Source organism: Erythrolamprus reginae, chromosome 4 (assembly GCF_031021105.1).
Source record: "Erythrolamprus reginae isolate rEryReg1 chromosome 4, rEryReg1.hap1, whole genome shotgun sequence".
Classification (NCBI taxonomy): Eukaryota; Metazoa; Chordata; class Lepidosauria; order Squamata; family Dipsadidae; genus Erythrolamprus; species Erythrolamprus reginae.
Window position 1 is genome coordinate 7,010,944 of NC_091953.1, and position 24,967 is coordinate 7,035,910.

At 42.2% G+C, this 24,967-nt stretch overlaps 1 protein-coding gene across 2 annotated transcripts; it reads right to left on the bottom strand.

Annotated features, from left to right (window-relative positions):
• Positions 1-4,719: 4,719 nt before the first annotated feature.
• Positions 4,720-24,290, bottom strand: CCDC90B (coiled-coil domain containing 90B). 2 transcript variants are annotated; one of them, XM_070751631.1, is made up of 9 exons: positions 24,112-24,290; positions 22,373-22,491; positions 19,241-19,344; positions 16,167-16,268; positions 15,384-15,425; positions 12,264-12,335; positions 10,274-10,327; positions 9,081-9,195; positions 4,720-5,501 (listed from the first exon to the last, which is right to left on the bottom strand). In XM_070751631.1, the coding sequence occupies exons 2-9, from the start codon at positions 22,455-22,457 to the stop codon at positions 5,446-5,448; spliced, it is 630 nt and encodes a 209-aa protein (XP_070607732.1). In that variant the 5' UTR covers positions 22,458-22,491; positions 24,112-24,290; the 3' UTR covers positions 4,720-5,445. The 2 variants fall into 2 exon arrangements, with proteins under 2 accessions (XP_070607732.1, XP_070607731.1); XM_070751630.1 differs by lacking the exon at positions 12,264-12,335 and having other exon boundaries at positions 5,351-5,501; positions 22,373-22,490; positions 24,110-24,264.
• Between the last annotated feature and the right edge of the window lie 677 nt (positions 24,291-24,967).

A 24,967-nucleotide genomic window follows, 5' to 3' on the forward strand; every position in this document is an offset into this window, starting at 1 on the left:
AAACTTCCAGCAGACGTGGTAGATAAATCCACAGTCACTGAATTTAAACATGCCTGGGATAAACATATATCCATCCTAAGAAAAAATACAGAAAATAGTATAAGGGCAGACTAGATGGACCCTGAGGTCTTTTTTTGCTTCTATGTCTTTATGTTTCTAATAGCAATAGCATTTAGACTTATATACTGCTTCATGGTGGTTTTACAGCCCTCTCTAAGCAGTTTACAGAATCAGTCTCTTGCTCCCGACAATCTGGGTCCTCAATTTACCCACCTCGGAAGGATGGAAGGCTGAGTCAACCTTGAGTCGGTACCGGGTGAGATTTGAACTGGTGAACTACAGCCAGAAGTCTGCAGAAGCTTGCAGTAATGCACTCTAACCACTGCACCACCAAGCCTCATTTAAAAGGCAGGGGGTGGACGTGAATGGGTGTGACAGACAACTATTCATCTCCCTGCCAGACAAATTTGTTAGACTGCATTGAGAGAGAGAGAGAGATATTTGCCAGGGCTACTGGCGTTCCCAATAAAGGGAATACATGTATTTATTTAACTACAGAGGGTTTGTCGTGTTTGGGAGCTAGGTCAGAAAATTTACAAAGTGCAAGAAGGGACTGAACAATTCAACAATTCTGGCAATTTGCAGCCGAGTAGTAAATCCAGAGGTGAACTGTAGGGGGCAGAAGACACCCAATATTAAAACAGAGACATTCACTTCCAAGTATTTCAGTTTATAAAATTCCAAGCAATAAGGATTATTTCTGAAGAAATCCAGCTGCCTGATGCTTTGGGGCCTCTGTTTCCGACCACCTCCCTTCAACATATCAAAGTAAAAAATAAATAAAAATTCAACGATTTCTCCAACATCTGGAAAGTACAAGGTGAATCAAGAGTGTTTGATAGAACTACAAAACACAATACTGCAATTTAAAAAAGAACACGTTCTGTCTGGTGCAGATGTTTCACGGAACTGGGGAATGAATCTGGTGACGCGTACTTAAATCTTCCCTTCGCAAAGGAAAACATCTGGCAGCTTTAAGCACCCTGTGTTTTTGGGAGGTGGAGTGGAGGACAATGAAAGATAAATTGCAGAAAATACAGCTCTGGAAAGGCAGGTTGAAGTTTCCGGTGAAGTAATGTGGCATTTTAAAGTACAGTGGTACCTTGTCTTACAAACTTAATTGGTTCTGGGATGAGGTTCTTAAGATGAAAAGTTTGTAAGATGAAACAATGTTTCCCATAGGAATCAATGGAAAAACGATTAATGCGTGCAAGCCCAAAACTTACCCCTTTTGCCAGCCAAAGCGCCCGTTTTTGCACTGCTGGGATTCCCCTGAGGCTCCCTTCCATGGGAAACCCCACCTCCGGAATCCCAGCATCGCAAAAACGAGCACTTCTCTTCCAATGGAAGTCCGGAGGTGGGGTTTCCCAGCGAAGGAAGCATCAATGAAATCGCAGCATCGCAAAAACACCGAAGTCCTGGAAACCCCACCTCCGGACCTCTGTGTTTTTGCGATGCTGCAATTACACTGAGGCTCCCCTCGCTGGGATACCCCACCTCCGGACTTCCATTGCCAGCGAAGCGCCCGTTTTTGCACTGCTGGGATTCCCCTGCAGCATCACAAAAGCACGGGAAGTCCGGAGGTGGGATTTCCCATTGAGGGGAGCCTCAGGGGAATCCCAGCAGCGCAAAAATGGGTGCTTTGCTGGCAACGGAAGTCCGGAGGCGGGGTATCCCAGCAGCAGTGGTGGGTTTGTAAGGTGAAAATAGTTTGTAAGAAGAGGCAAAAGAATCTTAAACCCCGGGTTTGTATCTCGAAAAGTTTGTATGATGAGGCGTTTGTAACATGAGGTATCACTGTATATCTTTAATAATAATAATAATAAAAATAATAATAAATCCTTCCTCCCTCTCAACCCACATCAGAACGTTTAAAACTGTCTAAACCTCTCAATATTCGGGATAATCTAATTGGGGAACGGCTCAAAAATTTAAAGCAACTTAGACCAGAGACAAGGTATTGTATTTTTCGGATTATAAGGCACACTTTTTTGTCTTCCAAAAAGTGAAAATGTCTGTGCATCTATAAATCAAATATTGCCGAAGTCCCACCCACCCACCTTTTGGGCTTTGCATGCCTTGTTTTTGGGCCTTTTTTCAGCCAATTTTCAAGGCTTTTTGGGCCTGTTTTTGAGGCTTTTTTGGCCTTGAGGCTGAAAAAAGCCTCAAATATGGGCCAAAAAGGCCTCAAATAAAGATTGAAAAAAGCCTCAATATGGGCCAAAAAAGCCTCAAATAAGGGTTGAAAAAAGGTTCAATATGGGCTGGAAAAATCCTCAAATAAGGGTTGAAAAAAGGTTCAATATGGGCCAAAAAAGCCTCAAATATGGGCCAAAAGGCCTCAAATAAGGGTTGAAAAAAGCCTCAATATGGGCCGAAAAAAGCTTCGAATATGGGCCAAAAAGTCCTCAAATAAGGGTTGAAAAAATCCTCAATATGGGCCAAAAAAATCCTCAAATACGGACCAAAACAAGCCCAAATATAGGGCAAAAAAAGGCACAAAAATGAGCAAAACCCCAAAAAGAACGGGCAAAAAGAAAGCACCCCCCCCCCGAAGAGGGCCAAAAGAAAAAAAAGGTGAAAAAATGAGCTGAAAAAGGCCTTGAAAATGGGCAGAAAGAAGGCTGGAAAAGGGCAGAAAATACATGCACATATTCGCTTGTGTGTCTGTGCCTTTCGATTTGGGCACATAGTTTGGGCACTCGGTGTCTAACAGGTTTGCCATCATTGCTATAAACCATAGATTTAAGATTTAATGTACTGCGTAATAGTGATAACACTGAGACTGATATACCGCTTCACAGTGCTTTCCAGCAATTTACAGAGTCAGCCTATTTCCCCCCCAACAATCTTGACTCCTCATTTTACCGACCTCGGAAGGATGGAAGGCTGAGTCAACCTTGAGCTGTTCAGGATCGAACTGGCAGTGGGCAGAATTAGCCTGCAATACCACCATCTAACCACTGCGCCGCCAGGTCTCAAGACTCATTTGATAAGTGGGCCCTGTTAGTTTGTAAGTGGGGTATATAGATTTACTGGCAGGCGTCAAGACTTCCCCGAAAGAGCCAATTGGCCAAGGTGAATCCAACCCTCAATAAGAGAAGAAATTTAGCAAGATTAACAAATACACTCAGTAGTAACTTCTACCAAATGTTCACAAAAGAGAATTCAAAGAATTGTGGCAGTATAAAATTCCTCCTTCCCCACAAACAGTGCAAGGCTAAATTTTAAAAGGCACCTTGTTTTGTGTTTTTTTGCTTACCTGAAAAAGGCCAAGATTTAATGATATAGTGGCATGCAGGGGTTTAATTGTTGCATTGTAAATTATTTTTAAACTGTTTTTAGAGGCTTTAGTATTATTATTGATGTTTTATATATTCGCTGTGAGCCACTTAGAATTGTACAGAGTTGGGCGGCATAGAAATTGAAAAAGTAAATAAATATAGCACCTCAAAAAGTTCTAGAGTTAGTTTTGGCCAACAAATGGCAAAGAACAGAACTGAATGATATCTTAAATCAGTGTTTTTCAGCCTTAGGAACTTTAAGATGAGTGGACTTCAACTCCCAGAATTCCCCAGCCAGCCATGCTGGCTGGGGAATTCTGGGAGTTGAAGTCCACTCGTCTTAAAGTTCCTAAAGTTGAAAAGCCACTGTCCCAGATCTTTCAGCCTTTTCTGAAACTATTATACATTTAATTTTCCTGTCGCCTATCTCCCCTAAACCAGCTTGGAGTGTCTCTTCTTTCCGTTCCCAGAATTCCCAGAAAAAAAGTCAAGTTGGTTAAGAGAATTCTGGGAACTGAGGTCCGTGTGTTAGGAAGTGGTCCAGGTTAAGGGAACACCAGGGTAGAGTAACTGCTATGCAATCCTAAGAAGACCCACCTAGAAATGGCCTAGATTTCCAATCTAGAATGGAACAGAAGTAGTGTTACAACATGTGTTATTGCAATACAGTGATCCTCGATTTTCGCGGGGGTTGCGTTCCCAGACTACCCACAAAAGTCAAATTTCCGCGAAGTAGAGATGCGGAAGTAAAAACGCTATTTTTGGCTATGGACAGCCAAAAACTACCCCCACGCACCCTTTTCCAAGTCCGCGCAAGTAGCTGGGCTTGAAGTTGGGGGCGGGGAGCGACGAAAGTGTGGAGGCCAGCAAAGATTGTTTTGAATGTCGGCCGCCCCCCGTCCCCCCCAGCGCCTCCGGCCCCCTCGCCGCTACCCCCCGTCCGCCCCTCTCACCGGCTTTCTTGGGACACGGGTCCTCCTGCAGCAGCGCTGGTGGCTACGGCTTCTTATCCTCCTCATTCGGCCGCTAGCCGCTCTGAGCGCTTTGAGAATGCCCGCCCCGCCCCTCTCACAGTCCCTTAGCTGAGAGCGCTTTCGTCCCAGCTATCAGCGAGGGGGCTGCAGGAGAGGTGGGGCAAGCGTTCTCACAGAGAGGGAGAGAGAGAGTGAGAAAGAGAGAGAGAGAGAGAGCAAGAGGGGGGAGAGTGGAAGGTAGAGAGAGAGAAATGATAGAAAAAAGGGGAGAAAAAAAGAGAAATGAGAAAATGATTGAAGCAGAGAATGACAGGAAAGAAAGAGAAAGAGAGAGAGAAGTGACTCTTGGTGATGACGTATGACATCATTGGGTGGGAAAAACCGTGGTATAGAAAAAAAACAGCGGAGTATTTTTTAATTAATATTTTCTGAAAAACCGTGGTATAGCCGTTTCGCGAAGTTTGAACCCGCGAAAATCGAGGGATCACTGTACATTCAGTCACCTAAACCAGGATAAAGCAGTTTTGGAACATTCTCAGTTGCTTGGTTTTCCAATGCCAAGTGAGACCCAATGTCTACTGTTATTATATATGAGGGCAGTGGAACATCTGGTGAAATTTCTCCACCAGCATCTCTAACGTCGAAAACGCACTTGTGAGCAAGAAACCGACACATGTCATTATTGGCACCTTCTGGATATGTTAGGAGTGCAAAACGGTGTATATTCACAGCCAATCTGAATTCTCGAAGCTACAGTCCCCAACTCAATTGCAGTTGGAGAGCAAATAGATTCAACCCAAAAGACGAAGGCCAAGAGAATGAAGCTGAAGAAGAGAAAACCTAACCGCAGGATAATTGACACGATTGCTGGTAGCAGTTTTTGGATCATCCGGTACATTTTTAACCACCCTTTTCCTGCGTTTTTCAAGCTCGAATAGATCCGCTTCTATAACTTTTTTGACTGGGCACAGATTGGTTGAGCTGTTCGTCCAAAGTGATGGATGATGATGAATCAAACGCTGAAAAGATCAGCCCAAAGATGTTATCTCAGATACGTTGGAGGTGTCCAATGAGGAATGGTGTCTGCTCTGTCCTTTTTCTCTCCCCTATCTCCATCGGTGGGCTTCTTATTTCCAAAATCGATAAAATCCCAAAGCAATGGCAAGGCAGGTGAAAACAGAAGCTGAAATTAAAAGAAGAAAAACAACAATAGTGAACCTTTCGGGGTTAAAAGGTTTCAAGCAATTGGCCTGCACTATAGAGTTGGAAGGGACCTTGTAGGTCATCTAGTCCAGTGTTTTTCAACCAGTGTGCCACGGCACACTAGTGTGCTGTGAGACATGGTCAGGTGTGCCGCGAAGCTCAGAGAGAGAAAGAAAACAAGAGAGAGAGAGAGAAAGAAAGAGAGAGAGAAAGAAAACAAGAGAGAGAAAGGAAGAAAGAGAGAGAGAAAGAAAGCAAGAGAGAAAGAGAACAAGAGAGAGAAAGAAAGCAAGAGAGAGAAAGAAAGCAAGAGAGAAAGAGAGAGAGAGAAAGAAAGAAAACAAGAGAGAAAGAAAGGAAGAAAGAGAGAAAGAAAGCAAGAGAGAGAGCAAGAAAGAGAAAGAAAACAAGAGAGAAAGAAAGCAAGAGAGAGAGAAAGAAAGCAAGAGAGAGAGAGAGAAAGAAAGCAAAAGAGAGAGAAAGAGAACAAGAGAGAGAAAGCAAGCAAGAGAGAGAGCAAGAAAGAAAGAGAGAGAGAGAGAGAGAAAGAGAGGGAGGGAAGGTGGGAGAGAGAAAGACATGGAGGGAGGGAGGGAGGGAGAAAGAGAGCAAAAAAGAGAGGAAGGAAGGGAGAAAGAGGGGTGGAGAGAGAAAAAAGAAGGGAGAGAAAGAGGGGGGGAGAGAAATAGAGCGGAAGGGAGGAAGAGAGAGAGAAATTTTTGTTCAAACTTTTTTTAGCTGCCCCCCCCAACTCCATGTGCCCCAGGATTTTGTAAATGTAAAAAATGTGCCATAGCTCAAAAAAGGTTGAAAATCACTGATCTAGTCCACCCTCCCTTGCCCACGCAGGTGACCATACACCATTTCTAACAGAAGGATGTCCAGTCTCTTCTTGAAGGATGTCCAGTGTTGAAATCTCCCACAACTTGCAAAGGCAACGTCTGTTCCATTAGTTGATCGTTCTCTTTGTCAGAAAATGTCTCCTTATTTCCAGGTTAAATCTCTCCTTGATCAGTTTCCACCTGTTATTCTTTGTCTGGCCTTTGGGTGCTTTGCAAAATAGCTTGACCCTCTTCCTCTCTGGGACAGCCCCTCAAATATTTAATTTAATTTATTAGATTTCTGAGCTGCCCAACTCCTTTCAAGACTCTAATATTGGAAGACTGCTATCATGTCTCCCATGGTCCTTCTTTTCATTAGAGTAGACATACCCAATTCCTGCAACTCTTCTTCGTGTGTTTTAGTCTCCAGTCACATAATCATTTCGTGCACTTTTTTAAATAGAATCTCAACCAGAGAAGAGCAACCAGGATATCATCCCTTGATATCACCTGAAGATCTTCCCAAGAGGCCTTCAACCAGAGGCTGGATGGTCATCTTAGAGATGTTTAGAGCACCCTGCCTTAAAATGTACAGATTTGAAAGGACCATATGGACCTGCGAGTCCAAACCGCTTGCGCAGGGTAATTATCCACTAAGCCGCTCCCAACAAATGTTCATCCAGGTGCCTTGAAAAGCTCCACCAAGGAGAACTCTTACTTTGTAGAGAAGAAGGAGGAGGAGGAGGAGGAGAAGGAGAAGAAGAAGGGAAGGAAGGAAGGAGAAGGAGAAGAAGAGGAAGAAGAACAAGAAGAAGAAGGAGGAGGAGGAGGAGGAAGGAAGGAAGGAAGGAGAAGGAGAAGAAGAAGAGGAAGAAGAACAAGAAGAAGAGAAGAAGAAGAAGAAGAAGAAGAAGAAGAAGAAGAAGAAGAAGAAGAAGAAGAGAAGAAGAAAAACAAGAACAAGAACAAGAACCACCACCAAGAACAACAACGTAGAATGAAGGAGAAATTTCTTGACAGTTAGAACAATCAGTGGAACAACTTGCCACAAGAAGTTGTGAATTCTCCAACACTGGAAGTTTTAAAGAAGATGTTGGATAACCATTTGTCTGAAGTAGTATAGGATTTCATGCCTAAGCAGGGGGTTGGACTAGAAGACCTCCAAGGTCCCTTCCAAACTCTGTTATTCTATTCTATTCTATTCTTCTATTCTATTCCATTCCATTCCATTGTTTTGCTTCTAATCCAAGAAGGTTCATAGTTCTGACTGCTCAGAACTCAATCCTTCCATCCTTCCACCTTCCAGTCAAAATAGATGAAGAGAAGGATGAGAAGCAAAACATCTTCTTCCTCCCCAAGGAAAAAAAGTCCAGTTGCCTCTTGAAAAAGCACCTTTGAGGCAACTATGACCTGGATGACTGGGAATCTCCATAGACGTGTGTGAGAAGCAAAAATTAACACTATTTGATGACATAAAGTGTCACCCTGAGTCCTTCTCTTCACTAGACTAGACATACCTAGTTCCCTCAATTGTTCATGATACGATTTAGCCTCCAGACCCTTCACCATTTTTTAATGAAATTATTAGAGCAAAAGAAAACAGAAAACAAGTGAGGAATAGTATGAAATGAGAGCAAATAACTGAAATAGCAATAGCAGTAGCACTTATGGAGTGCTTCACAGCGCTTTTGCAGCCCGGTTTACAGAGTCAGCATATTGTCCCCAACAATCTGGGTCTTCATTTTACCCACCTCGGAAGGATGGAAGGCTGAGTCAACTTTGAGCTCCATTAGGATCGAACTGATGACAGACAGCAGTCTGCAATACCGCATTCTAACCACTGCGCCACCACAGCTCCCTCCTTCCTTCCCTCTCTCCCTCCTTCCTTCCTTCTGTTCCTTCCCTCCTTCCTTCCTTCCCTTCCTTCCTTCTTTCCTTCCCTTCCTCCCTCCCTCCCTACTTCCCAAGACTAATATACTGCTTCACAGTGCTTTACTACTCTCTCTAAGTGGTTTATAGAGTCAGCCTCTTGCCCCCAACAATCTGGGTCCTCATTTTACCCACCTCGGAAGGATGGAAGGCTGAGTCAACTTTGAGCTCCACCAGGATCAAACTGATGACAGACAGCAGTCTGCAATACTGCATTCTAACCACTGCGCGACCAAAGCTCTTCCTTCCTTCCTTCCTTCCCTCTCCTTCTTCCCCTCTTCCACTCATTTCCTTCCTTCCTTCCCTTTCCTTCCCCTTCCTTCCTTCCTTCCTTCCTTTCCTTTCCTCCCTTCTCTCCCTCCTTCTCAATAGCTGCTTCATGCTACTTTTGCAGCCCTCTCTAAGCAGTTTACAGAGTCATCATATTGCCCCCAACAATCTGGGTCCTCATTTTACCCCCCTCGGAAGGATGGAAGGCTGAGTTCAACCTTCAGCCCCATCAGGATCGAACTGGTGACAGACAGCAGAGTTAGTCTGCAATACTGCATTCTAACCACTGCGCGACCACAGCTCCTTCCTTCCCTTCCCTCCCTCCCTCCTGGCCTCAGAAAGATGGAAGGCGGAGTCAACCTTAAGCCCCATCATGATCAAACTGCTGACAGTTGGCAGAATTAACCTGCAATACTACATTCTAACCACTGCGCCACCACGGCGCTTATCATTCAAGCGACTACAGAAAACGAGGTCCATTTGTTTCAATTGCTAAGCATTCCAATTTTGGAGGCTGGCTTTTAATGCCAGGCACCTACCTGCTAAGTACCGGATGGTTTCCAGCTTATTCGACTCCATGAGTGTTTTGAGAGCTGCAATCTCAGCATCTATTTTATTGTTGACTTCTGTCAGGGAACTGTTGGTGCTGGAATCCTAAAAGGACATACAGAGCATCATCAGCGGAACCGCCTGCTACCGCACAAATTCCAGCGACCGATAAGGTCCCACAGAGTTACATAGAAACATAGAAGACTGACGGCAGAAAAAGACCTCATGGTCCATCTAGTCTGCCCTTATACTATTTCCTGTATTTTATCTTACAATGGATATATGTTTATCCCAGGCATGTTTAAATTCAGTTACTGTGGATTTACCAACCACGTCTGCTGGAAGTTTGTTCCAAGGATCTACTACTCTTTCAGTAAAATAATATTTTCTCATGTTGCTTTTGATCTTTCCCCCAACTAACCTCAGATTGTGTCCCCTTATTCTTGTGTTCACTTTCCTATTAAAACCACTTCCCTCCTGAACCTTATTTAACCCTTTAACATATTTCAATGTTTCAATCATGTCCCCCCTTTTCCTTCTGTCCTCCAGACTATACAGATTGAGTTCATTTAGTCTTTCCTGATAGGTTTTATGCTTAAGACCTTCCACCATTCTTGTAGCCCGTCTTTGGACCCGTTCAATTTTGTCAATGTTGGCCTTCTCTGGGTCCCGTCGACCAAACAATGTCGTTTGGCGGGCCCCAGGGGAAGAGCCTTCTCTGTGGCAGCCCCGGCCCTCTGGAATAAACTCCCCCTGGAGATTAGAACTGCCCCCACACTCCTTGTGTTTCGTAAATTACTCAAGACCCATCTATAAAGCCAGGCATGGGGGAGTTGAGACACCTTTCCCCCAGGCTTTTTTTTTAATATTTATGTTTGGGTATGTATATTTTGTTTGCTTTTTAAAATATGATAGGGTTTTATGTGCTTTTTAATATTAGATTTGTTTTCGCTGGAATATTGTTTTTATTATTGTTGTGAGCCGCCCAGAGTCTTCGGAGAGGGGCTGCATACAAATCTAGTAAATAATAATAATAATAATAATAATTTGGTAACCAAAGTGAGCAGGGCAGTTGGCAGAAACAGGTCATTTTTCTCCCTGGGGCTTAGTGTGGCATCAACATCCTTTGTGACCGTAACAGAGTTCACGTAGGAGACCCCACAAAAGAGGTTGAAGCGCTTACTTTTTTATGAAATTCTGTAGACGCTTCCATCAGCTTTCTTTCCTGATCTGTGAACTGGAGAATTTGTGGGGGGGAGAACACAAATAAGAATTGACAAAACCAGGAATGCACAATCAGCTCAAAAAGTACAGGTCATCCTTGACTTACAACCGTTTGTTTGTTGTTTGGCGGGCCCCAGGGGAAGAGCCTTCTCTGTGGCGGCCCCGGCCCTCTGGAACCAACTCCCCCCGGAGATTAGAATTGCCCCCACCCTCCTCGCCTTTCGTAAGCTCCTTAAAACCCACCTCTGTCGTCAGGCATGGGGGAACTGAGATATTCTTTCCCCCTAGGCCTTTACAATTTATGCATGGTATGTTTGTTTGTAGGGATGTTCGGTTTTACAAATAAGGGTTTTTAAACTGTTTTAGTATTGGATTTACATGCTGTTTTGTACTACTGTTGTTAGCCGCCCCGAGTCTATGGAGAGGGGCGGCATACAAATCCAATTAATAATAATAATAATAATAATAATAATAATAATAATAATAATAATAATAATAATAATAATAATATAATAATAATAATAATAATAATAATAATTGTTGGAAGGTACATTGACGCTGAAAAGCCTTCCCAGGTGGCTTCTGAGAAGCAAAACCCATGGGGTGGGTCAAATTCGCTTAATGACCATGCAATTCACTTAACGACTGCAGGGGGGGGGGAGATAGCAAAATGGGGACAAAACTCACTTAACAATTACCGTATTTTTCGGAGTATAAGATCCGAATATTTCTTTCTAGCCTTAACCAAGCGCTAACAATGTTCCTAGCTCTTACCGGCTTGCAAGCTCTTTCATTGTTACTCTCTGCGAAGAATGTTTTTCCTCCCTAAAAGAGGCTGAAAACTCAGGTGTGTCTTATACTTTGAATGTAGCTTTTTTCAAAGCTTTTCCCCCCCAGCCCTAACCAGGTGCTAACGATCTTCCCAGCTCTTATCTTGCAGGCTCTTTCATTGTTACTCTCTGTCAAGAATGTTTTCCAAACCCTGTCTTTGAAGTCTTTTTTTATTGCTCTATTTGTTTTGAATGTTTCTTTCTAGCCTTAATCAGGTGCTAACAATGTTCCCAGCTCTTACTGGCTTGCAAGCTCTTTCATTGTTACTCTCTGCGAAGAATGTTTTCCAAGCTCTAAGTCTTTGCAGGGTTTCCCCCCCACTGCTCTACTTGTTCCGAATGTTTCTTTCCAGCCCTAACCAGGTGTAATGATTTTCCCAGCTCTTACCGGCTTGCAAGCTCTTTCACTGTTACTTTCTGCGAATAATGTTTTCCACACTCTAAGTCTTTGCAAGTTTTCCCCCCACTGATCTACTTGTTCTGAATGTTTCTTTCCAGCCCTAACCAGGTGTAATGATTTTCCCAGCTCTTACCGGCTTGCAAGCTCTTTCATTGTTACTCCCTGCGAAGAATGTTTTCCACGCTCTAAGTCTTTGCAGGGTTTCCCCCCCCCAGTGCTCTACTTGTTCCAAATGTTTCTTTCCAGCGCTAACCAGGTGTAATGATTTTCCCAGCTCTTACCGGCTTGCAAGCTCTTTCATTGTTACTCCCTGCAAAGAATGTTTTCCACGCTCTAAGTCTTTGCAGGGTTTTCCCCCCCACTGCTCTACTTGTTCCAAATGTTTCTTTCCAGCGCTAACCAGGTGCTAATGATTTTCCCACCTCTTACTGGCTTGCAAGCTCTTTCATTGTTACTCTCTCTGAATAAGGTTTTTTAAAGCCCTATCCAGGGGATAGAACAATGTGCTGAAACAGACCAGACTAAGGACAGTAGCCAGATGAATACCTGGTAAGCAGATTCTTTCCCCTATTTTTCCTGTCCAAAAACGAAGGTGTGTCTTATACTCTGAAAAATAGGGTACCTTGCTTAGAAGCAGAAATTGGGGGTCCAATTCTAGTTGTAAGTCAAGGACTTCTTTTAGGTAAGGAAAAATAAAAATACCAACACAAACTACTCACCATATCGGTCACTCTGCTCCTCTCCAAGTTGATGTCCAGCTTGTTTTCAGCTCTGATCTGGTTAGTTTCATTCTTTAAAGAAAAAACCCCCCACCTCTCTCTCAATTTTAGGGACGGAGAAAACAGAATGTTTCCCCCTGAATTTTCAAGCCAGCCTGAAAATTCTACTTTCTCTTTGGAGAGCGGGCTATTTGAAATTTCAAGCAGCTCCTTTCCGCCTTCTGGCTGCATCACAATTGGGACTAGCCTCTTTATTAAGGAATGATTTACTCCGCACTGTTGCAGCAGGTGGAAGAATGCGACAGGGCTGGGAGGGGGGGTCTCGCTCAAGGTTTTTCTAAAGGCATATTTAGAACCGAAGTGGCGAGAGTGCAGTACTGCAGGGCACTAAAGCTGACCGCTAGATCTGCAGGTCAGCGGTTCAAATCTCAGCACCGGCTCAAGGTTGACTCAGCCTTCCATCCTTCCGAGGTGGGTCAAATGAGGACCCGGATTGTGAGGGCAATAGGCTGGCTCTGTTAAAAAAGTGCTATTGCTAACATGTTGTAAGCCGCCCTGAGTCAGGCGGCATAAAAAATTGAATGAATGAATGAATGAATAAATAAATATTTAGTTTATGCAGTTAATGCAATTATGCATTTTATGCAGAAATTATTATTATTATTATTAATAATTAGATTTGTATCTAATTGTATCTCACAACTCAATAAAACAGTTCATAACAAATCTAATAATTTACAATTTAAAATATTTTTTAAAACCCCATTATTAAGCAGACATACATACAAGCATACCATACATAAATTGTATAGGCCCGGGGGAGATATTTCAATTCCCCCATGCCTGATGACAAAGGTGGGTTTTGAGGAGTTTACGAAAGGCAAGGAGGGTAGGGGCAGTTCTAATCTCTGGGGGGAGCTGGTTCCAGAGAGTCGGGGCCGCCACAGAGAAGGCTCTTCCCCTGGGTCCTGCCAACCAACATTGTTTTGTTGACAGGACTCGGAGAAGGCCCACTCTGTGGGACCTAATCGGTCGCTGGGATTCGTGCAGCAGAAGGCGGTCTCGGAGATATTCTGGTCCGATGCCATGAAGGGCTTTATAGGTCATAACCAACACTTTGAATTGTGACTGGAAACTGATCGGCAACCAATTCAGACTGTGGAGTGTTGGTGTGACATGGACATATTTAGGGAAGCCCATGATTGCTCTCGCAGCCGCATTCTGCATGATCTGAAGTTTCCGAACACTTTTCAAAGGTAGCCCCATGTAGAGAGCGTTACAGTAGTCGAACCTCGAGGTGATGAGGGCATGAGTGACTGTGAGCAGTGACTCCCGGTCCAGAGAGGGCCGCAACTGATGCACCAGGCGAACCTGGGCAAACGCCCCCCTCGCCACAGCTGAAAGATGTTTCTCTAATGTGAGCTGTGGATCGAGGAGGACGCCCAAGTTGCGGACCCTCTCTGAGGGGGTCAATGATTCCCCTCCCAGGGTAATGGACGGACAGATGGAATTGTCCTTGGGAGGCAAAACCCACAGCCACTCCGTCTTATGCGGTTGATGCAATTAATTTCGCCAAAGTTATCCCAAAGGTTGCGCTTTTTCCCCCCCAAGAGGCAACTGTACTTTCTTGTTTATTTTCTTTTGAAGATGTTTCCCTTCTCATCCCAGAAGCTTCTTCAGCTCTGACAGGATGGTGGGGAACTGGAAGGATTGATACCCCTTGCAGCCGGCTGGTCATTTGCATCCTTTTAAGACGGTCGTTAAGGCTACTTGGAGGTTTATCTGTGTCCTCAGGGTCACCCGAGTGTGCAAATGGTTCCTGTAGTCTGCAATCAATACAGTTCCTCATGGTGTGGTGACCCCTAACCATAAGTCTAGCGCCAATTCTCCCAACAGAATTTTAAGCTGCCATGTAGGTCATAACCAACACTTTGAATTGTGACCGGAAACTGATCGGCAGCCAGTGCAGGGTGCGGAGTGATGACGAAACATGAGCATATCTGGGAAAGCCCATGATTGCTCTCGTGGCCGCATTCTGCACGATCTGAAGTTTTTGAACACTCTTCAAAGGTAGCCCCATGTAGAGAGCGTTGCAGTAGTCGAGCCTCGAGGTGATGAGAGCATGAGTGACTGTGAGCAGTGAGTCCCTGCCAAATAGTCATGCTAATAATGATGTTACCTAGTTTGGCTAATGAAAAATCTGCAAGAAACGAAGAAACCCCAAGCTTAGAAAATACCAAGGCCACCTCTTTGAAAAGATTGTCTGCAATTGTTTTTTAAAAGCAGATTTAAGCTCCATCCTAAATAATTAATAATAATAATAATAATAATAATAATAATAATAATAATAATATTAATAATGTAGAGAAAGAGATGAAACAATCGATCACATACTCAGCTGCTGCAAAAAGATTGCACAGACTGACTACAAGCATAGACATGATGCTGTGGCACAGATGATCCACTGGAACTTGTGCCGGAACTACCATTTACCAGTGGCAAAGAACTGATGGGATCATAAGCCCGAAAAGGTGGTTGAAAATGAGCAAGCAAAACTACTGTGGGACTTCCGACTTCAGACTGACCGAATTCTGAAGCATAACACACCAGACATCCTGATTGTGGAGAAAAAGAAAGCATGGATCATCGACATTGCAATCCCAGGAGACAGCAGAATTGAGGAGAAGCAGCTAGAGAAATTAGTGAAATACGAAGATCTAAAAATCGAGCTGCAACGACTCTGGCATAAGCCCGTGAAAGTGGTCTCAGTGGTGCTTGGCACGGTGGGCGCAGTGCCAAAGGATCTCAGCGGACATTTGAAAACCATCGGAATTGACAAAACCTCCATCTGTCAATTGCAAAAGGCCGCGTTACTGGGATCGGCAAACATAATTCGCCGCTACATCACGCAGTCCTAGGTGCTTGGGAAGCGCCCGACTGGTGATGAAATACGAAATTCAGCATTGTGATCTCGTTTGCTGTGTTGTACTGACATAATAATAATAATAATAATAATAATAATAATAATAATAATAATAATAATAATGATTTATTAGATTTGTATGCCGCCCCTCTCCGAAGACTCTAATTGAAAGGCTTAGCTGTCCCTGGTCTACTTACCATTAACTGCTGTTTAACTTGATCCAATTCAATTTTCATTTTCTAAAGAAGAGAGGAAGAAAGCAGAAAAACAGCAGACGGTATAAAGGAGCCGCAACAGCAAAATACGCAAGTTGACTTTCATGGCCATAACTTTTCAGTGACATATTTGAGCCCTGATGGCTGCAACCAGTCATCCCATTCACAGCCCCACAAGCTGATGTTTGCGACTGAATTTGGAACATTGCACCTAAGCTATAATATCTGAAAAAGTGTCAATTTTACAGAAAACCTTCACAAGCTAAAAAAGAAATCCTTTCTTTTTGTTTTTTGTTTGGAGATAATTGTTAGTACTATGTAATATATAAAACAAACCAACTAATGTATGCTTAAATGTATTGAAACACTATTGCTTTAAGAGTTAATGTTATGGATGGCCACAGGAGGGCGCCAGGAGTGTGATTCTTTCGGAACCTCTCTATTTCTGTTATTTCCCTGTGACTGCTGTAGTAAGAACTGTGTGTTCAAATGATGGTTTATGTATTTGTAAACTGAACAAATAAGACTTATAGTTTTGTATATATATTGATTGATTTAACTGTGTATGACTAGGACTGTTCTTGACTAAGGTATTTGCCAAAGTAAATAATATTTTATAAACTTAATGTATCTGGATTGTACTATTGAACCATTACTCATTCTCTGGGCTATCAGCTGGCTATCTGCTAGGACTCCACGTTTCCTCAGTGTATGTGTACCTTTGAGAACTCAAAGATTACTCTGCACACCGCTTAACAATAATACCTCGTTTTCTGCTCTCAAATTGGCAAATTCGCTCTTCTCAAGAATGACCATATCCTTGCGAATGGAATCCAGGTGAAACATTATCTGTTGCAAAGTTATTTCCTAAAAACATAAAATAGAAATCAGAGTGTCCGGGGGGAAAGCATTTTGAAATTCCCTGATATTTCCCCGTAACCTGCAATCTATTTAAGGTACAGTCGTAGATGATGTCATACCAAACAACTAAGCCATGGAGAAATATTGGTAGCTGAGGAAGTATTGTGTTGCCACAGTTATGCTCATTTTTGCTTGACTCTGCCAGACAGCACAATCCGTTTTTTTTAACATGATTTTCCCCTGACTTTTAAACATTTTAAATTCAGTGGTACCTCTACCTAAGAAGACCTCTACTTACAAACTTTTCTAGATAAGAACCAGGTGTTCAAGATTTTTTTGCTTCTTCTCAAGAACCATTTTCTACTTACAAACCTGAGCCTCCGAAACTGTAACCGGAAAAGGCAGGGAGAAGCCTCCGTGGGGCCTCTCTAGGAATCTCCTGGGAGGAAACAGGGCTGGAAAATGTGTGGAGAAGCCTCCTTGGGGCCTCTAGGAATCTCCTGGAGGAAAGAGGGCTGGAAAAGGTGGAAAGCCTCCGTGGGGCCTCTCTAGGAATCTCCTGGAGGAAAGAGGGCCGGAAAAGGTGGGAAGCCTCCGTGGGGCCTCTCTAGGAATCTCCTGGGAGGAAACAAGGGCTGGAAAAGGCAGGGAGAAGTCTCTGTGGGGTCTCTCTAGGAATCTCCTGGGAAGAAACAGAGCCTCCACCCTCCCTGTGGTTCCCCCAATTGCACGCATTATTTGCTTTTACATTGATTCCTATGGGGAAAATTGCTTCTTCTTACAAACTTTTATACTTAAGAACCTGATCACGGAACGAATCAAGTTCGTAAGTAGAGGTATTGGTTTCCCCCCCTGATTTATTCTGTTTTTTCCCATGAATTCCGATATTTCCCAAACCGCCAATTTCCCTGATAGGCCTTCTAGCCCAACCCCCTGCTCAGGCAGGAAACCTTATACCAGGAATATGTCAGAAGAATGTTGTATGAGATGACAATGCAATAGATTGAACATTTTCGGGAAGTAGTGGCAAAACTTTATACACTGTATTTGTACCTTATATGTGCACATATACAGCTTTGGCAGGGAAGGGTACCTTGTTGCAGCCGCTAGTGCTGCAGTTGTGTTTTCAGCTTTGGTGACCGGTAGGCGTGAGTGTGCCTCTGTGCAAAATTTGGCTTCTGTGCATGTGAAGGAAGTGAAATCTCACACGAGAACGCTCTCACAGGGGAGACTTCACTGGTTTTCTGCATTTCCTTTGCTTCCGCGCATGTAAGAGTTAGGGAAATGGGAAGGAAAATATTACATAAGTGGTATTACACACCTGTTCAACTCGCATACTTTCGGCAGAAGGTTAAGGGTATTTGTTGGCATGGGTGCTGTTGTGGTTAGCTCTGGCCCAGCTCCTGCCCCAAGGACTGTGGATGTGGGGGAGACATCCACATGCTGCAGGCCTGTTTTGCCCCCGGTGGAATCTGATGATGAAGGCTCCTCTGACCAAGAAGACATGAGTGACAGGGAGGAGGAGAGTGGGGCAGACAGCTCAGAAGGAGATCAATTATCTAGCTCCTCCTTGGATTCGGAACAAGAGTTAATGATACAGCCACGCATGCGGAGAGTGATGCATAGGCAACAACAACTGAGAGATTATTATCAAAGAAAATGAGGCCACCTGCGGTTGGGTGGGGCTGTGGTAATTAGTGAGGCTGCTATAAATAGCAGCCTGTGGGTTTGGCCATTGTGGAGGATTATCTGATCGTTATGTTTCGTGACTGCTTTACTGACTTTGACTTTTTGTGTGCTGATTTTTCCCTGCTTTGAAACTAAACCAGAGCAAAGTGTGTTTCACTTTGTGAAAGAAGAAGGACTGTGAATTGCCTCACAGCTGCAAGCTAAGTATCACAGGACTGATAAGGGACTTGTATAAATTACCAGTTTGTTTGGAGACGAGGGCTCTTTGCTATACCAAAAGAGGGCTTGGTTTAAGTGAATTTTCATTATAAAGAACGTTGTTTTGAATTTTCAAACGTGTGTGTGTCTGAAATTTGTACCTGTGAATTTTTGGGAGGATTCTACCAGAGAGCCCGACAGAACAGGTGCCAAGATAAAGGAGTGTTTATGCATACGTTTTGGGAATGCCCAGTAGTGCAGAATTTTTGGCAAAAAGTGCAAGAGGATATTAATAGGATGTTAAATATTCGATGGACAATTACTAAGGAAATGGCAGTATTAGTCAAAAGTAATGAGATGGGAGAATTTAGAGAAATAAAACAAGCAGCGATAGAAAGCGCTCAGGCGGTCATAGTCTTGGGTTGGAAGGATGCGACAAAATGGACAATGCAAAATTGGTACCGGTACAGGGTGGATCATATATAATTTGAGATTATGGATAAAAGGATAAATTTGGTTAATGAAACTGGCTTGCGACAACTGATGGGACGATGGGACAATGCAAGATGATATATGACGAGTACAATCCGAGACCAAGCTACAAGGAACAAATTGGAATCACTTTATAATATGTAAATAGATACTTTGCTCTTGGGTTAAAATGGTTTATACAAGAAACACCCCCGATTTGGTGGCGGGGTATGAATGTTTGTCTTGTGGTGGGCACAATTCACACAAACACTTGTTTCATGTTGTGTGAGTCTTATATTGTAAAAAATCAATAAAAATATTTTTTAAAAAAAGCAATTACTTATATTAACGTCCCTAAAACTGAGACATCTCCCCCTGCCTATGTAGTTCTAGTGCATGATATGACTGTATGTATGTTTTTTTTATACTGGGGTTCCTTGCTTTTAGATTTTTAAATGTACAATTGTTATCTTAGATTTTAATTATTAGATTTGTCAATATATATTGTTTTTATCACTGTTGTGAGCCGCCCCGAGTCTGCGGAGAGGGGCGGCATACAAATCTAATAAATAATAATAATAGAATGTGATGCCACCAAGGAATGGCCATCGCTTGGTTACCTGTTGGGCTTGCGTTACCATATCCTTGTAGACAGTGTCCAGGCTGACCGAAGACAAACTCATTAATGCCGAGACAACCGTTTCAGCCTGTTCTTTTGCAAAACCTGTTGAGCATATAGCAATAGCATTTAGAGTTATATACTGCTTCACAGTGCCTTTACAGCCCTCTCTAAGCAGTTTACAGAATCAGCATATAGCCATGCCCAATTCTTGCAACCATTCGACATGTATTTAGAAACATAGAAACATAGAAGTCTGGCGGCAGAAAAAGACCTCATGGTCCATCTAGTCTGCCCTTATACTATTTTCTGTATTTTATCTTAGGATGGATCTATGTTTATCCCAGGCATGTTTAAATTCAGTGACTGTGGATTTATCTACCATGTCTGCTGGACGTTTGTTCCAAGGATCTACTACTCTTTCAGTAAAATAATATTTTCTCACGTTGCTTTTGATCTTTCCCCCAACTAACTTCAGATTGTGTCCCCTTGTTCTTGTGTTCGCTTTCCTATTAAAAACACTTCCTTCCTGGACCTTATTTAACCCTTTAACCTATTTAAATGTTTCGATCATGTCCCGCTTTTCCTTCCGTCTTCCAGACTATACAGATTGGGTTCATGAAGTCTTTCCTGATACGCTTTATGCTTAAGACCTTCCACCATTCTTGTAGCCCGTCTTTGGACCCGTTCAATTTTGTCAATATCTTTTTGTAGGTGAGGTCTCCAGAACTGAACACAGTACTCCAAATGTGGTCTCACCAGCACTCTATATAGCGGGATCATAATCTCCCTCTTCCTGCTTGTTATACCTCTAGCTATGCAGCCAAGCATCCTACTTGCTTTCCCTACCGCCTGACTGCACCATTTTAGTCTCCAGTTCCCTAAACGTCTTGGTTGCTTTTCTCTGCACTCTTTCTATAGTGCTATCACCAAATCTGGATGCAGTACTCTGATGTGATTAATCTGCTTCTAAAATAGTACAGTGTTCCCTCGATTTTCGCGGGGGATGCGTTCCGAGACCGCCCGCGAAAGTCAAATTTACGCAAAGTAGAAATGCGGAAGTAAATACACCATTTTTGGCTATGGACAGTATCACAAGCCATCCCGTAACACTTTAAACCCCTAAATTACCATTTCCCATTCCCTTAACAACCATTTACTCATCATTATTACTGGTACTCACCGTTGAATAAGACACTTAGCGATCCTGATATTTGTAAACATAATTATTTATTAACAATAATTATTTGTTTTGTTATTTATTTGCAAAAATTATTAGTTTGGCAATGACGTATGATGTCATCGGGCAGGAAAAACCGTGGTATAGAAAAAAACCCGCCAAGTATTTTTTAATTAATATTTTTTTAAAAACCGTGGTATAGGCTATTCGCGAAGTTCGAACCCGCGAAAATCGAGGGAAGACTGTAATTGTAATCAGTTTTATAGCAATAGCATTTAGACTTATATACTACTTCATAGTGTCTTTACAGCCCCCTCTAAGTGGTTTCCAGAATCAACATATCGCCCCAACAATCTGGGTCCTCGTTTTACCCACCAAGGAAGGATGGACGGCTGAGTCAACCTTGAGCCGGTGGTGAGATTTGAACTGCTGAACTGCAGCTAGCAGTTGGCTGAAGTAGCCTGCAATGCTGCACTCCAACCACTGCTCCATCCTGACTTTTTGACTCCATAACCTAGGGCAGGGGTGTCAAAACTCAATTTCATTAAGGGCCGCATCAGGACTGTGGTTGAGCTCAGCGGGAGGGTGGGTGTGGCCAGCTGGGTCGGTGTGGCCAACTTGATGCCACTCCTCAGACTACTGGCCTGTTTCTACGTCGCTCTGGGTAGACCAGGGGTGGGTTCCTCCCAGTTCGGACCAGATCGCCCAAACCATTAGGGAACCAATGATGATGTGACAATGGCGTCACGGATCCAGTGCTGTCAGTGCTGGTCCGTGGGCTCCATCAACTTTTTTCACGAATTTTTGGCATTTTTTTTTTGGATGGCTTCTCCGCTGGTTGAAAAAGAGAGGCGTCACTTGGACATCTGTTTCCATAACCACCAAGGATACACTTGGCATCCATGAATCTGTCTAATCCTGCCTTGAAGGCTGACAGCTGTCACGACCTCTTCTGGAAGTGAATTCCATAAACCAACGACCCTCTGGGTGAAGAAATATTCCCCTTTATTCGTCCTCACTTTCCTACCTATGAGCTTTAGGGAGGGCCCCCTCGTCCTAGTATTGTGTGATAGAGAAAAGAATTTTGCTCTATCCACCTTTTCTTTTCTTATCATATTTTTATTGTTTTTCTTTAAGACAGACAATACATACAACATTTAACATTTAAGGAGCTACCATTGCTCTGCTAATCATAGAAGTCTAACTAATACAAAAACAAAATCTAACTATGATCAGATCAGTACAGAAATACAGTTTATAGTACTTTGCTTTCTTATTAAATCTACATCTATATTTCCATATAATTAAAATCAATTCTAATATCTATAGTTTTGTGTCAATATATTACCAAAATATCATTTTGGTAACATAATTACACTAATTAAAATAAATTAATTAAGCTAATAAAAAACGTACATTTAAAGTTTCTTAAAATACTAAAATACTATATAATTATTCAATTTAAAATCTACTTAGTAGTAGATCCTTGGAACGAACTTCCAGCAGATGTGGTTGGTAAATCTACAGTAACTGAATTTAAACATGCCTTGGATAAACATATATCCATTGTAAGATAAAATACAGGAAATAGTATAAGGGCAGACTAGATGGACCATGAGGTCTTTTTCTGCTGTCAGTCTTCTATGTTTCTACTTCTTTATATCTATTTTAACAATATGATAAAATAATTAAAATCACTTATTCAATCTAACATCCTTATCCTTTAAATTTCTTAACATACTATTATCCACCTTTTCTATCCCATGCATGATTTTATACACTTCGATCAAGTCGCCCCTTAAACACCGTCTTTCAAGGCTGAAGAGACCAACTATAAATTTTGGGCTCTACCACTGTGGTCTTAAATTGAAGACTACCTGTATAAGTCTAAGAGTTATTGTGATTGCATGAAGGAAAGTTCTCAGATACGTTTCCCTGGAGATGTTTGCTCACCATGGGCTTCCAGATCTCGCACCAGACGATGGGTGTCGAAGGTCAGTTTCCGTTGCTCCAGCGGCGTGATTTCGACTCGCCTCATATCATAGGACTGCGCGGAGGCGGAAGCAGCAAACCTGAGAAGCAGGACACAGCTGAATGACCGGATTATGTCAAATAACATTTGATCCTCTTCTAAGGCTGGGTTGCCCAACTTCAGCCACTTTTAAGGCGTGTGGACTTCAACTCCCAGAATTCCCCAACCAGCAACTCCACAGGAGAGTTTCTATGATATTCTGAGTCCAAATTAAGCCAGGTGAATTTGCACCAACACACTTCTGTCTCTTCTTGCATTTATATACGTGCATAGACTATGCCAGTGATGGCAAACCTTTTTTGGTTTAGATAGATAGATAGATAGATAGATAGATAGATAGATAGATAGATAGATAGAGATATTGATAGGGATAGAGATAGCTTGATAGATAGACAGACAGACAGATAGATTAGAAAGATAGATAGAGAGAGATAGAGAGAGAGATAGTTAGATAGATAGATATTGATAGGGATAGAGATAGCTTGATAGATATAGATGATAGATAGACAGACAGACAGATAGATAGACAGATAGAAACATAGAAACATAGAAGTCTGACGGCAGAAAAAGACCTCATGGTCCATCTAGTCTGCCCTTATACTATTTTCTGTATTTTATCTTAGGATGGATATATGTTTATCCCAGGCATGTTTAAATTCAGTTACTGTGGATTTATCTACCACAACTGCTGGAAGTTTGTTCCAAGGATCTACTACTCTTTCAGTAAAATAATATTTTCTCATGTTGCTTTTGATCTTTCCCCCAACTAACTTCAGATTGTGTCCCCTTGTTCTTGTGTTCACTTTCCTATTAAAAACATGATAGATAGATAGATAAATTGATAGATAGATAGATAGATATTGATAGGGATAGGGATAGCTTGATATAGATGATAGATAGATAGATAGATAGATAGATGGTAGAAAGATATAGATGATAGATAGGGATAGAGATAGAGATAGTTTGATAGATAGACAGACAGATAGATTAGATAGATAGATAGATAGATAGATAGATAGATAGATAGATAGATAGATAGATAGATAGAGAGAGAGAGAGAGAGAGATATTGATAGGGATAGAGATAGCTTGATATAGATGATAGACAGACAGACAGACAGACAGACAGACATTGATAGGGTTAAGATAGCTTGATAAAGATGATAGACAGACAGACAGACAGACAGACAGACAGATATTGATAGGGGTAGAGATAGCTTGATAGATATAGATGATAGATAGATAGAGAGGGAGAGAGAGGGGGAGGGAGAGAGAGGCAGGCAGATATTGATGGATATAGAGAGGCAGACAGATAGATGTAGATAGATAGATAGATAGATAGATATTATAGATATAGTTAGAGATAGATGATAGATAGAGATGTAGAGAGGCAGAGAATGTAACGAAGCACCAACTGAATGCAAACTAATATCTATATAAACTTGAGTTTTAAAAGTAGTTTTAAACACAGGTCTGACTTTGTTCCAATGGCGTAGGCTTAATATCGGACGTAATATTTCAGAATATTTCTCTGATATAATCCTGAGAAATTAGCAAAGCCAAACACGCAGCATTGTTTTGGAATAATAAACCCAGGCGAAAAACTCCACTTGGCTGTCTCGGTTTCTCAGCATTGCAAGCGAAGCTAAAAGTTGTCTCACCTCTGAACCGTGTAGAAAAGCTTTGGACGTCTCGCAACAACAGACTCGCAAGCCTTGAACTCACGGGCAACATTTTCCCACCGCCTTCTCGCTGGAAATGCAGAATTTACACCATAAGTCACTCAAAGCAAGTCTTTTTTTAAAAAAAAAAAAACCACACACACAACTGGCTTCCGGTCTGGAATCCTATGGCTGTCTGGGAAATGTAGTTTTTATATGACCTGGACGTCCTTCTCTTTTCTGGCCTCAAAGTACGATGGGAAATGTATGCCGAGCGGACTGCGAGGTTAGCTGCAAAAGTCCCGACCGCTAGATGGCATCAAAGAGCCAACACATTCTCTTTCCCCTCCCTCGTTTTTCAGAGCAGATAGAATAATCCCTAGCAATGATTGATCCAAATGCTTGATTTTTAAGACAACTTAGCACACTGTTAAGTAATATAATATAGGGTACTGTATATAGATCGATAAATGTTAATGAAGGTTAAAAGAAACCCAAATAGCATTGTAACATGAAATTGTGTACAGAAACATTTTAAAAAAGCTGTAAAAGGAAAGTGAACACAAGAACAAGGGGACACAATCTGAAGTTAGTTGGGGGAAAGATCAAAAGCAACGTGAGAAAATATTATTTCACTGAAAGAGTAGTAGATGCTTGGAACAAACTTCCAGCAGACGTGGTAGATAAAACCACAGTAACTGAATTTAAACATGCTGGGATAAACATATATCCATTGTAAGATAAAATACAGGAAATAGTATAAGGGCAGACTAGATGGACCGTGAGGTCTTTTTCTGCTGTCAATCTTCTATGTTTCTATGTTTCAAGGACCCAATTCTGTGATTCTATTCTAGTT

Bases quoted from the DNA above. Each gene is read 5' to 3' on its own strand.
- CCDC90B (XM_070751630.1), bottom strand. From the start codon at position 24,184: ATGTTGCCCGTGAGTTCAAGGCTTGCGAGTCTGTTGTTGCGAGACGTC. The intron at 9,196-10,273 runs GTAAGCGCTTCA...ATGTCCTTTTAG, and splicing joins CTACAGAATTTCATAAAAAA to GATTCCAGCACCAACAGTTC. The intron at 5,502-9,080 runs GTAGGTGCCTGG...TTTTAATTTCAG, and splicing joins AACCATCCGGTACTTAGCAG to CTTCTGTTTTCACCTGCCTT.